Source organism: Hirundo rustica, chromosome 24, assembly GCF_015227805.2.
Source record: "Hirundo rustica isolate bHirRus1 chromosome 24, bHirRus1.pri.v3, whole genome shotgun sequence".
Taxonomy (NCBI): domain Eukaryota; kingdom Metazoa; phylum Chordata; class Aves; order Passeriformes; family Hirundinidae; genus Hirundo; species Hirundo rustica.
This window is the reverse complement of record NC_053473.1, coordinates 4,186,218-4,199,015: the sequence shown is the minus strand read 5'-3', so window position 1 is coordinate 4,199,015 and position 12,798 is coordinate 4,186,218. Positions and strand designations below refer to the sequence as shown.

At 57.1% G+C, this 12,798-nt stretch overlaps 1 protein-coding gene across 2 annotated transcripts; it reads left to right on the top strand.

The window, feature by feature from the left end:
• The first annotated feature begins 1,232 nt into the window (after window positions 1-1,232).
• FRS3 (fibroblast growth factor receptor substrate 3) lies at window positions 1,233-11,474 on the top strand. Of its 2 annotated transcripts, none has more exons than XM_040085790.2 (7): window positions 1,233-1,316; window positions 3,707-3,836; window positions 4,015-4,103; window positions 4,966-5,152; window positions 6,957-7,118; window positions 7,561-7,712; window positions 8,531-11,474. In XM_040085790.2, exons 3-7 carry the CDS (start codon window positions 4,038-4,040, stop codon window positions 9,410-9,412), a joined length of 1,449 nt encoding a protein of 482 aa, XP_039941724.1. In that variant the 5' UTR covers window positions 1,233-1,316; window positions 3,707-3,836; window positions 4,015-4,037; the 3' UTR covers window positions 9,413-11,474. The 2 variants fall into 2 exon arrangements, with proteins under 2 accessions (XP_039941724.1, XP_039941725.1); XM_040085791.2 differs by having other exon boundaries at window positions 8,623-9,360.
• Window positions 11,475-12,798: the final 1,324 nt, after the last annotated feature.

Below are 12,798 nucleotides of genomic sequence, written 5' to 3'. Positions count from 1 at the left end.
CCGGAGCAGCGCGGTGGCCCCGGCGGCGGCCGCAGTGTCCCCACCGAGGGCAGGACACAGCTGGGTGGCTCCGTGCGGGAGCGCTGGCATGAGGAGCCGGCAGCTCCTGGAGCTCCGAAGCCAGGGCTGGTGTCGCCGGAGCCCTGGGTGGGATTGGGACTGTAAAAACTGGAATTGCGGGATGGAAATGGTAAAGTCTGCAGCTCGGATAAACTCTCCTCGTGGGCTCTGTGTGTGCCCTGGGCCCTGCCCGTGTGCTCCCGGCTGGGAACTGTCCCGGCTCAAACGGGGCAGTCGGGATCCTGCACAGCCTGAGCAACCAGGAGACCCCCGAGGTGCTCTGGGGGAGCAGCGGGACCCCAGCGCCACCCCGGCACTGCCTGCACTGGTTTAGAGCCCTGGGACTGGTGGGGCCGGGCCGTGCACGGGGCGCCGTGACTGCTGCAGCCCCCCGAGCCCCCTCCACTGACCCCCGAGGGCATCCTTCCACCCCAGACCCTGCAAAATCCCCTCCACGGACCCTTCCTCGAGCAACCCTCCAGCCCAGATCCCCCAAATCCCCCTGCACCGACCTCAGCCCCTCTCTTTCCCCAGACCCCTCCCCAATTCCCCTCCGCTGATCCTCCTCGAGCATCCTCCCAACCCCAAATCCCCTTCCACTGCTCCCCCCCAGTCCCTCTTTCCCCAGACCCCTCCCCAAGTCCCCTCCACTGATCCCCCTCAAGCATCCCCTGAACCCAGACTCCCCAAATCCCCTTCCACCGCCCCCCAGCCCCTCTCTTGCCCCAGACCCCTCCCCCGTTCTCCTCCACCGATCCCCCACGACCATCCCCAACCCCAAATCCCCTTCCACCGACCCCCAGCCCCTCTCTTGCCCCAGACCCCTCCCCAATTTCCCTCCACCGATCCTCCTCGAGCATCCCCCAAACCCAGACCCCCAAATCCCCCTGCGCTGACCCCCTCACAGCGTCCTGTCCTGCCTCAGACCCCCAAACCTGACCCTGACCCCCCCAAACCCCCCCGTCCCCCCCCCGGCCCTGACCACGCCCCCAGCCACGCCCCCCGAGCCGCGCCCCCCTGGCGCCCCCTGGCGGCCCCGCGGCGCTGGCGGTGTCGCTGCTCCGGCGGGCCCGGCCCGGCCCCGATCGCTCCGGGCCCGACCGGGGACCCCCGGACCCGCCGGGCCGGGCAGGGCCAGGGCCGGGCCGGGGGCCCCGACACGCTTCGGGTCCCGGGAAAGGCCGGGCCGGGGGCGCCGACACGCTCCGGGGGCCCCGGGCCGCAGCTCCCGGACGGCGGAGCGGGGAGCGCCTCAGGTACCGAGCCCCGCCTGGAGCGGGGCCGCGGCGTCGCCGCCGTCCCCCTCCCCTCGTGCCCTCCCCGCGCTCCCCCGGCCGCCAATTCCCCGCTACCCCCCCGGGACTCAGGCCCCTCGTTCCCTCCCCGGGCTCTGCAGGCCCGTCCTCCTCCCTCCATCCCCTTCCTCATCCTTTCATCCCCTTCCATGTCCTTGCAGCCCCTTCCACCTTTCTCCATCCCCTTCCCCATCCCTGCATCCCCTTCCCCATCACTACAGCCCCTTCCTCATCTCTGCATCCCTTTCTCCATCCCTGCATCCCCTTCCTTGTCCCTGCATCCCCTTCCTCATCCCTCCAGCCCTTTCCTCCTCTTTCCATCCCCTGCTTCCTCCCTGCAGCCCCCTCCTCAATCCCCCATCCCTCTCTTTCCTCCAGCCCTTTCTCCTCGCCGCCCTGCTCCCTCCTTTTCCTGGGAGGATGTCCTGGGTCTGTCCCTGCGTGTCCTGGAGGCGTTGGTGTGGCACCAGGTGCTTTTCCACGCGAGGTGTCTGTGTGTCCCTGTGCAGGGCGCCCCGATCCTTTGGGATTAGGGGGAGCCGCTTCTCCAGCTCTGGGTTTGACAGGAGGCTGGCAGCAGGGTGAGGGCACGGGGGGATTCCGCAGGCTGGGGCTTTGGGAGGATGGGAACAACCTGGCTGGGAATTCGGGAGAGCCTGGTCCGAGCAGGGCTGATTGGGATCAGATCCTGGGAGTCTGGATGGCCTTAGGAGGGACCCGGTCCTGCTCTGGGGAACCGTGCTGGGCTCTCGGGGTGTTTTTGTGACTGGCTGAGCTCTGAACTGTGGGAAGGTGAGTTGGGAGTGCAGAGCAGGAGCCTGGAGACTCGGGAATCTCAGTGTCTGTGTGAAAGGGATGCTGATGAAATATTCACCAGCGAGGAGCAGTGGGAAGCGCCGAGGGAGCGTCCAGGGAGCTCGTGGTGGTTTCTTAGTTCATTTGCTCGGTTCTCACTCAGTTAAAAACTGCCCTTGATAAGCCACAGCGCTTCAGGCTGACCCCTCACAGATGGGGGTGGAAGGAGAGGAATAAAGAAAGAGGGGACAAAGGCAGAATGTTTTCTGCCAGCTGTTGTTCCTGAGGGAATTGCTGAGGTGGGAGTGGGAGAGCACAGCCAGAGGACGCAGCCCCCATTGCCCAGATCAGATGGAGCAGGATCTGTGCTGAATCGTTGTCCAAAGCCCATGAGGGGAATAAATCCACGTGGAGCCTAGGAAAACAAAGAGGCTGGCAGGGGCAGGGCGTGGGGTGGCACAGGGAAGGTGTGGTGGTGCTCTAGGGCTGGCAGGTGTGTGCAGGAGGGCAGCTGGCACCGCCTTTGTTTGTTCTCAGCTTGCACAGAAGGAAACTTTTCCTCTTCTGGGCGCTTGGCGGGGCTGGGCCATGGTGGGGAATTCTCCAAGGGCCAAAGTGAAGGAGCAGAGGTGCGGTGGGAGGTGATTTATGAGCTGGTTTTGATGTGAAAATGGAATGGGACCCTTGGGCACCTCAAGTGTGGCTCTTCCCACTCCCTCCACCCTGGAAGGGGGCCCGGGGCAGCTCTGACTCCACAGTCCCTGGGTTAATTTGGAGGAGGGGGGAGGCAGAGGGAGAGGCTCCCAGTGGGAAAAGGCTTCAATGGGAAGAGATTTCCAATAGGAAGAGGCTCCCAAAGGAAAGAGGCTCCCAAATTGCCATTTACTGCCCTGGTGGATCAGGCGGAGACACCTGAGCAGGGCACACCTGGCACCACCCCTGTTACCTGCCCAAGGGGTAGCAGAATTTCACATTTCTCACTACAATTTAAAAAAAAAATAAAACAAAACAGGAGTATTTCTCACTATGAGTGCAAAACCCAGGAGTGTTTCTCAGTCCTACTGCGTGCAACTCCTGCCTGCCTGATCCTCACACTGAGTGGGTCAGATATCAGAATTCTTGTGTTTTCTGGGTCAGATATCAGAGAGTTTTGTGGTTTCTGGCCTTTTTTTTTGCTTCTCCTCCTCCAAAGCAGAGCAGCTGACCCTGAAGGACCTTCCCTGCAGTGAAGGCACCTTCACATTCCTCAGCAGCAGCTGCCTCACCACCCCAGGCTGCTCAGTTTTATTTTCTTCCCCCCTGGTAAACCCCACTCCTCTGTAGGATCCCGAAGCCAAGAAATAAAATATCTCTTATATTTTATTAATTTTTTTTTAGCTCAGTATTTTTCATTGCCGTGCAGAGTTTTTTCTGTGTTGATATAAATGTAATTCATTAAGCACAAAAATGCACCCGCTTTCCTTGGGATGTTTGAAGGGAAGTTCAGTCACTCTCCCACCCCCTGCTTTTTAATTTTCTCTGCTTTTATCGTTGTTTAATTGTGTTCTCCTCGCCAGGTGGAAGATGGGAGTGTTCCCCTCATGTTTTAGGTGAAACCTGCTTGCCATGAAGTCCCGAGGGAGGTAGAAGGACTGCAGTGGGAATTCCTTCTCACTCCTCCACAACAAATCCAACAACTGCCTGATGGTAAGAGACCTGTTGGTTTTAATTAGTGTGACACTTACAGCGCTCGTTAATCAAGGAGCAAAGAGCTGGAGCTCCAAACCCACTGGGACTGGGGAGGGCACGGCTGGAGATGCCGGGAGAGGGTGGGAGAGCTGGGCTGGGGACTCGGACTGTGCCACAATCTGTGTCCTGTCCCCAGGGATTGCCTCTCTGCCTGGCGTCATGGGGAGCTGCTGCAGCTGTCTGTGCACAGACAGCATCCCAGACAACCATCCCACCAAATTCAAGGTAAATTGTTGCCCTTCCAACCCCGCCGGAGGGGCTGGGACGGCTCTGGCTGCACGAGGGGAGAGCAAACTTCTGCCCCTGCACACGGACATCCCTCCAGAGGATTTGCAAATTCATCACTTGGGGTTTGGGGTTTGTTTTTTTCCCCCCCTTTCCTTAAGAAACTCCTGCTGCAAATGTGTTTGTGTTCGCTGCTAAATTGCCTCTGCTTGGGAAATGCAAGGAAATGGGGGACTGGAGAGAAAAACCTTTTATTGCCCAGGGCTGTGTTCCAGAGCCTGGGCTCAGCCACAGCAGCTGAGCTGCCAAGCTCGTGGGCTCCAGGGCTGGCAGCTCCTGCCAGCCATGAATCCTTGCACTCAGCTGGGAAAAAGGCAGCGGGAAATGGAGGGGAATCCATGGAACTGCAGTGCTTGGTGGCTGGGCTGGGCTGGGGGCTGCGCAGGGGCACCTGGAGGGCCCTGCCCAGCTCTGGGCCCTCACAACAAGGGAGGCACTGAGGGGCTGGAGCTTGTCCAGGGAAGGGTCTGGAGAATCCAGAGGGAGCTGGGAAAGGGGCACAGCCTGGAGAAAAGGAGGTTCAGGGGGAATCTTGTGGCTCTGCAGAACTCCCTGACAGGAGGGGGCAGCGGCGGTGAGTTGGTTGAGGAATCAGCCTCAAGGGACAGGATGAGGAATCAGCCTCAAGCTGCACCAGGGGAGGTTTAGGCTGGAAATCAGGAGGAATTTCCTCATGGAAAGCGTGGCCAGGCCTTGGAACTGCCCACGGAGTTCCCCACCCCTCGCTGTCCAGCCGGCAACCGAAGCGCAGACCTGAACTGGCTGATCCTTGGCTCCGATTTTCCCTGGGTGTCCCCTGCAGGTGACCAACGTGGACGACGAGGGGCACGAGCTGGGCTCGGGGGTGATGGAGCTGACGCAGAGGGAGCTCATCCTGCACACGCACAAGCGCGACGCCGTCAGGTGGCCCTACCTGTGCCTGCGCCGCTACGGCTTCGACTCCAACCTCTTCTCCTTCGAGAGCGGCCGCCGCTGCCACACGGGGCAGGGTCAGTGCCTGGGGGGCTCCCTGGGGGCAGCAGTGCTGAGATTTCTCTCCCCAAAAGCAGCTGGTCCTCGCGTTCCCCCCGAATTCCTGAGCGTCTCCGCAGCCTCGTCCCCCGCGGCGTCTGTGCGCACGTGGGGGGTGCTCCGGGTTTCAAGCGTTCAGTTGGGCATAAATCTGATGGCCTCGCCTTGCTGGTGCTCGTGGGGGTGCTGGTGAAGCATTTCTGGGGTTGTTACTCCGTGCTTTGGTGCCCCAGCTGGGGCAGGAGGGGTTGTTGGGCCTTCCTCAGGAGCTTAAAAGCATTTGCAAGACTTCGTTAAGCATCTTTCAGCTCAGGATAAAGCAGCACCTGCACCTTTTCCCTGGTCCCCTTTAGGATTATTTATTCCACAGAGCAGTTTTTGTTTTGAGTTTTGTTTTGAGTTTTGTTTTCCTCAGTGCTCTTCCCCTAAGTTGGTCAGCGCTGGTTCTACCCAGAGCTCTGATTTTGGGTCTGGCAGCACTTTGTGACAGAGGGAAAGGAATTCCACGATGCTGTGAGCATGGAGAGGGAAGTGACTCACCCAGGAGCTGATGCCAAGTCACCAGCGGCACTGGGAATAGTCTGGGGATAGAGGAATGACAGCTTTACAATGGTGCCTCTTGGTTCCTTCACCAGTCTGTCTCTGTTGCTTTTAAAAAGAGCTGAACATTTCCTTGGCATCTGCATCCCCTGGGAGGGAAAAAAAACCCAACCAAGTTGTTTCCTCATTTTGTTAATGTGTTTGTAAACTCCAGAAGGACTCCTGTGAGTGCTCAGGGTCTGTGTGAGTCTGCAGTGGCATCTGCTGCTCTTCAATATTTATTTCAGTGGGGTTTTCCTCTCCTGTCAGGGAATTTGTCCTTTGGTTTCTGCTTTGCCTTTTGCAGGGTGAGGATCAGTGGGGAAAATTTAATCCAGGGATAAAAATTCTGCCCTCTGCGTGGTTTGGTTCTGTTCAGGCCCAGGCAGAGGGGATGAAGCAGAGCTCTCACATCCTGCAGATTTTTTACCAGGCGCTCTTTAGGCAGAAATGAGAGGGATGATGTGTTTTGATGAGTTCTCTCCCTTCCTTGTAGGATTTTATCCTGCTTATTCATTTTACCTGGAGCCCTCCTTGCTGCTGCTGCTCCCCACCTGATGCAAGGCAGATCCAGCTCTTTTTTTGGGGGGCCAGAACGTGGAAGACGTGGATGTTTGGGAGCAGCCCTCGTTGCCAGGCTGTTCCTGTTGCCATGGCTTTGGTGTGTGCGTGTGCCAGCCTGGGATTGGCTCCTGGGCTGGGCTGCTCCTTTGGGGAGAGACTCTTCAATCCCAAAGATTTTTAAAAACGTGATCTTCCCGTCCCTCCCTCCCGTGCACAGGGCCCAGTCCAGCTTTGAGGAGTCACTGCCTGGATCTTCCCCTGGAAAAGGGTGGAGTGGGTGCCAGGGGAGTTCAGATAGGGGAGGTGAGCAGTTCACCTGGCCCTCCACACCCGTGTGGGTGAGATCCCACAGCCCTGCGGGGGTTTAAAGCCAGCCTGGGTGGAGCTCTGGGCTTGTGGCAGGTTGGGTGTGGAACTGGATGATCTCTAAGGTCTCTCCCAACCCAAACCGTTCTGTATCCCATGATTTCTGCTGTTATTTCCTGAATAATCCACAGGGTTGTTGGTTGTTTTCCCGTGGCTTGACGGTGCTAAACAACAGCGGAAGAGATCAGAATTCATTTCGAAGTGGCGACAACACCAATTTTTAAAGCAGGATCACTTCCCCGCCGTTCTGACCCTCCTCTCTGTCCCTGGCAGGGATTTTTGCCTTCAAGTGCTCCCGAGCAGAGGAGATCTTCAACCTGCTGCAGGACCTGATGCAGTGCAACAGCATCAACGTGGTGGAGGAGCCCGTGGTGATCACCAGGAACAGCCACCCCTCGGACCGGGAGCTGGCCCGGAGCCCCCAGGGCCCCACCAGTAAGAGCCCATCAGTGTGGGGACAGGCCAGGGGACACGGGGTGACATCTCCCATCAAAGTGCCCCAGGCTCTGTCCCCTGTGTGCTCCCGCTTTAAGGCCCCCGTGTGGAATTTGGTTTCCGAGGAAACGGCGGCGCAAAAAGGCTGTCACCTCTCAGCTGGGTCTCTCCAGGCCACCGCTGCCACGTGGCCTCTCCTGAGCAGCACTTGTGAGGGTCAGGTGGTTTCTGCAGGAAGCCACATCTGGAATGGCTCAATTCCTGTCTCCAGGAGGAATTCCTTAGATTTTTTGACCCTTGTGTATGCGCTCCAGCACTGGGATGGCCCCTGGACAGGCTGGCTTTACCTTCCAGGGTGTCCAGAAGAGCCCAGCTCACTCTGAAAGTTCAATGATTCTGTTTTGTACCAATTTAACGCTTCTCTGCCTTGATCCCTTCACAGGTCTGGGCTACACTGGACTTCCCAATGGATTTCACAGCTTCCCAGGAGAATCCCTGTCCTACTCTGCAGCCCGGCACCCCTCAGTGAGCAGCCTGAGACATTCCTCTGTGGGGGAAGACTCTACCCACCCCCTCCTGGGGCCTGAGGAGCAGGTAAACCCACCCTAAACTGCTGGGTGCAATTCTGGGTTTCCCTCACTCAAAGCTCAGGAGATCCTCACACCTTGCCACTCTTTTTATTCTCCTTCATTTTGCTCCTGGAGGCTCCTGCTCTTTGACACTTCACTAGAAATGATGTTCTGTCAATATAATCTGAGTTTTATCCTCAGCCCGCTGGTATTTGGGTGGCAGTTACCTGCCAGCTGTCACACAACCCCTAAATTCAGACCCTTTTTTATTTTTGTTTTCGAGGTTCAGCTCTTTGCTCGCAGATGTAGAAATTTTAGATTTTTTCCTACAAAACCCAGCTGGTCTGAGCCACCCCCAGGGTGGTGTGGGGGCTGTGGGATTCCCTGTGAGCCACTCGAGGAGACAGTTTGTGAGATGTGCTTGGAGCGTGACACAGAACCCCAGAACCACTGAGGCTGGAAAAGATCAAATCCCACCAGTGCCCGATCCCCACGCAGAGCACTGAGTGCCACATCCCGGTGACACCCCCAGGGATGGGGACTCCAAACCTCCCTGGGCATCACCTCCCAAAGCCCGGCCACTCTTTCCAGGAGGAAATTCCTGCAGATGTCCATCCACGTGGACACACAGTGTGTATCTGCAGCTGGACTCCTTCTGCCTCTCTCCCACAAAACCCAAACCAACTTTTACACTTTGCCTTCCCGAAACCTCCCCAACTTCCAAACCCCTTTTCTTCTCATCACCCACTGACCGATTCCCCTCTCCTGGTGGTTTCTCAGCTGCTTTGCTCTGGTTCTCTGCTGTCTCCTCCTTTCACTGTCCCTCTGCTTCTCTCCTTGCAGTCCCACACCTACGTCAACACCGGGGAGCCGGAGCCGAGGGGCCGGCACCGTATGCACTCCTTGCCTGAAGCCCACCCTCCTTTCCCCCCTAGGAACCACAGCTGCTCCCTGGAAGACCGCAACCCCCAGGTCTTCCTGCAGCCGGGGGAGGTGAAATTCGTGCTGGCTCCCACCTCCGGCTACCGCCGGCTGTGCCGGCACCCCCGGGAATGCCGGGCGCACCTCTGCCCCCCCAACAACAACAACAACGAGTGTCAGGAGGGGTGTCCGTCCCCTCAGTGCGTCTACGAGAACCTCAACGGCCTGGTGGCCCCCAGCACCTCGTCCCTGTGCCGGCCTGGCCGCTCCAAGGTGTCCCGGGAGGACGGGAGCTGCTCCCATCGCCGCTCGGCGCTGCTGCACTACGAGAACCTTCCGGCCCTGCCGCCGGTGTGGGAGCTGCAGCCGGCCCGGCACAGGGACGAGGAGGCCGGCACGGCACCCACGCCGTCCCCCAACGGCTTCTCGGAGGCCGGCGAGGAGGAGCCCCTGCAGAATTCCATGGGCTCCGAGAGCGCGGCGCCGCAGCCTCGCCGCTCGTTCCTGCCCAGAGCCCGGCGCAGCCGCCTGCCCAACGTCTTCAGCTTCGACTTCCCCCGGCCCTGCCCGGAGCCTCCGCGGCAGCTCAACTACATCCAGGTGGAGCTGGAGCCTGAGCCCTGCAAGGGACCGCAGGACCCGCGGGTGACGGCCCCCGCCAGCCCCGGTGCCCGCCGCACCGACTCGTACGCCGTCATCGACCTCAAAAAGACAGCGGCCATGTCCAGCCTGCAGCGGGCCCTGCCCAGGGACGATGGCACCTCGAGGAAAACGCGGCACAACAGCACTGACCTGCCCCTCTGAGGGCCACAAGTGCCAGCCCCGTGTCGTGGCTTCGGTCCTGCCCCGGTGTCGCCGATTCCCTGTTTGCCCGTTCCCCGGGGGCCCGGCGTGGCTCCTGCAGCTGCTGCTGTTGAGGCTCGTCTGTCTGTCCATCTGTCTGTCTGTCCGTCCTCCCCTCTCTGTGTTGCTCGTTTCTCAAGCCTTGTGGGATGTTTGGAGACTCGGAGGGTTGGGTTGGATTCCGGGCGGGAGGTGCCAGCGGTGAGGTGGCACAGCCTGGGGTGGGGCAGGGCAGAGGCAGAGCTGGGCGGTGCCACGGGGGAGTGCTCCCAAAACTGAGCTGCTCTGGGAGCTCCGTGCAAACCGTTCCCCGTGGATTTCACGTCTCCAGGAGAGCGCTCTGCACTGAGCTGGGATTTCACATCTCCAGGAGAGCTCTGCCACTCCAGGGCTGGGATTTGCCTTGTGGTTCCAGTGGTGCCTGGAGAGGAGGGAGCTCACGCCGTGGCCTTTCCCCCCTCAGCTCACTGTTTGTTCCTGAAGCTTTTTATCCTTCTGTCCCTGTCTCAGATTCAATTTCAATTGGGCAGCTGCAATTAAATGAGGAGGACACAGAGCCATGGGCACACACTGTGATCACAGAAACCTTGATTGCCTAAATCCTTAAAATTCCCTTCCCTGCTTTAGAAGAGGAGGGAAAGGCCACAACCACGAGGGAGATTGGAAGCTTGGTCTAGAAAACTTCACTTGTGCCATACCCCGCTTTGTTTTTTTACGAGGGTTCCTTTTGGCAGCTGCTGAGAAGTGCTGTGGGTTTATTTATTTGTTCCCTTATTTATTTATGAACTGCTCCTTTGCATCCCTGTTCGCCGTCAAACTGGTGCCAGCCTGAAGCGCGCGCTCGCTGGGGCTCGCTCCTGCCTGGGGGACAGGTCCCAAAAGAGCTGGGTGGCTTTGCTGAGCCACCAACTTGGGGGAAAAACACTGTGGAAAAGAGCAGCTGGGAATGAAGAATCCATGAACTCGGGGCTGACTGTCACGGGGTGGGTGGGAAATGGAATGGGAGACGTGGGAGTGGGAGCGGAGCCGCGGGGCAGCCGAGCTTGGAGTGGCATCAAAGTCGTTGCCTACACCCACGAGCCTGGCTGGGGCCGGGAGCAGCCTCTGCTCGGTGTCAGGAGTGAACGTGCAGTTTGTTCCCTTAACTGCGGACCTGGAAGGGCTAAAATTCCGGGTGCATTAGTGGCCTTTCGCCGTGGATTTTTTTGTCTGGACGCCGGGGTCGCGCTGAGCTGCCCGGGGACGTCCCCTCGCCCCTCCCCGCGGGACACGGCCTTTCCCTGGATTTCCCTGTGCCTGTTCCTGTGGAGAGCACTGCTCTGGGATGCTCTGGGATGCTCTGGGATGCTCTGGAGCCCCACCTCCCTGCTGGCTGTGTCCGTGTTCCTCCTGGGACAGGAGCTGGATCCAGCGCCCGGCCAAGCCTCGTGTCCCCCTTGTCCTTCGATGTTTCCCGCTGTTGACGTCCGTGGAAGAGGACAGAGCCCCGTCCCCCAGCTCCAAGGGCCAGGAGCTCGAGTTCCAGGTTTTGGAAATCCGGCCTTTTTTTTTTTTTTTGGTTTTTGGTGCTGTCATGTCCTGTTGAGCCGTGACCCTGTTGGGAGCAGGGCCACGTGTCCCAAGTCTGAGTGGTGCCATGTTTGTGTCGCGGAACGTGGAGTTCTTGGCTTTGCTGTTGCACTATAAATTCCAAGTGTGCCACACGCTTCAATCCACTGGTTTTTTTCTTTTGGTTTTTGGAAGTCCTTGTGCTCGTCTTCCATTCTTTCGTCCACCCCGTCCCTTGTGTCACCTGTAACTGAAAGGAAACCCAAGTAATATATTTTTATATGTATAACAAATAACTTTATTTGAAAGAAAACAAAACAAAACAACCCCCACCCCAAGTAATGTATCCCCCTAAATCCAGCTTTCATTTAGGGAAGTGAGAGAAGAAATTGTTTATATCTATCCATCTATCTATCTATCTATATATATAAAAGTTAACTGCGATAAGCTTTAAATAAAGTATTTAAATAAAGAATTTCTAAGCTGTCAATGTCACTCTCTGGGGCAGCACAGCTCCCTCTGGAGCCTCTGTAGAACCTGCTGGAGCTGAGAAATAGGAAATCCCTTTTTCCCCAGAAAGGAGAAGGAGGATGAAATGCTTTCCATTTCCGTGGAGGAGGAGGTGAGGGCCCTTTCCAGGCGGGTTCAATTCCAGGGAAGGTGCTGGGGTGGGCTCTTCGTGCCTTGGGTGGCAGCAGCTCAGGGCTGGGGCTGTCCTTGGGTGCTGCCCAGGGCCACCAGCGTGGCCTCGTGTCCCTGAGGGTGGGGTGGAAGGGTCTGTGAGCTCCTGGGATTAGGGAATTTCCCTCTGGAGCTCATAAAAAACCACACCCGTCCCATTTTGGTGTGCTTTGTGTTGGGAAATCTGGCTCAAACTGCTGCTCTTCACCTCCTCCAGGTGATCTGGGCTATCCCACCCCGGCCTCCCTTCCCTCCTTGGAGAACCCGGTGCTCGCACAGGGCAGGGCTGTGCTCACACAGCAGATCCATGGGGTGGGAATTCCAGGCACAGAAAATCCTCCAACCCCTGTGCATGCAGGCCCAAAGAGAAATGAACACAGGGCTCCATCTGAGACCTTGGAAAAGGCTTCCACATCTAGAGACCATAAGGAAGGATGTGGGTTTGGAGTTTAAGCAGGGACATGTTAAGCTAGGGAGTGGAAAGTTCTAAAGCTTAAAAGTGTAAATATAGAAGCAGTTGCAGAAATAGTAAAAAAAGTTTTGAGGTGTAGCAAGTAGTTTTGTGTGTGATTGGGTAAGAAAGCCTGCATTGCAAGATGTGTTTAATCGGTTTAATCATCAGTTTAATCAGCTATTGGTGTGAAAGTGTTATAAATACATATTATATTGTTGGCTTTCCACGAGTATGAAGATAAATGCTATATGCCTAATATAAAATAACTTCGCTGGATAAATATAGATTTTACTTCTGTTATTAGCAAAAATTAGGCATGCTGATATAGTGTGCTTAAACTGTCTGCTTATCCGGGATAACATCCAGTGAAGATATGATGAGGACCCTGACAGAACCAACAATCAAACACCATCTGTAAAAAGCGTAGAGCAAAACCCAAACCGAAGGTAATGATAAAGATTAATTAAAACCACAGCTAAGAAACACGCCTGCTCCAAAAAGGCGGAGCCGAGGCGTGACCCTACGAAACAGCTCCTGGAATATGCAAATTTGTTTGTGGGAAAGGATGAATATTCATAATGGTTTATGAATAGGCATCAGGCTGATTTAATGGAAAATATTTCGAGAATGTTCCGGGGATAACAGGGGTGCTCTTAGCTGAATG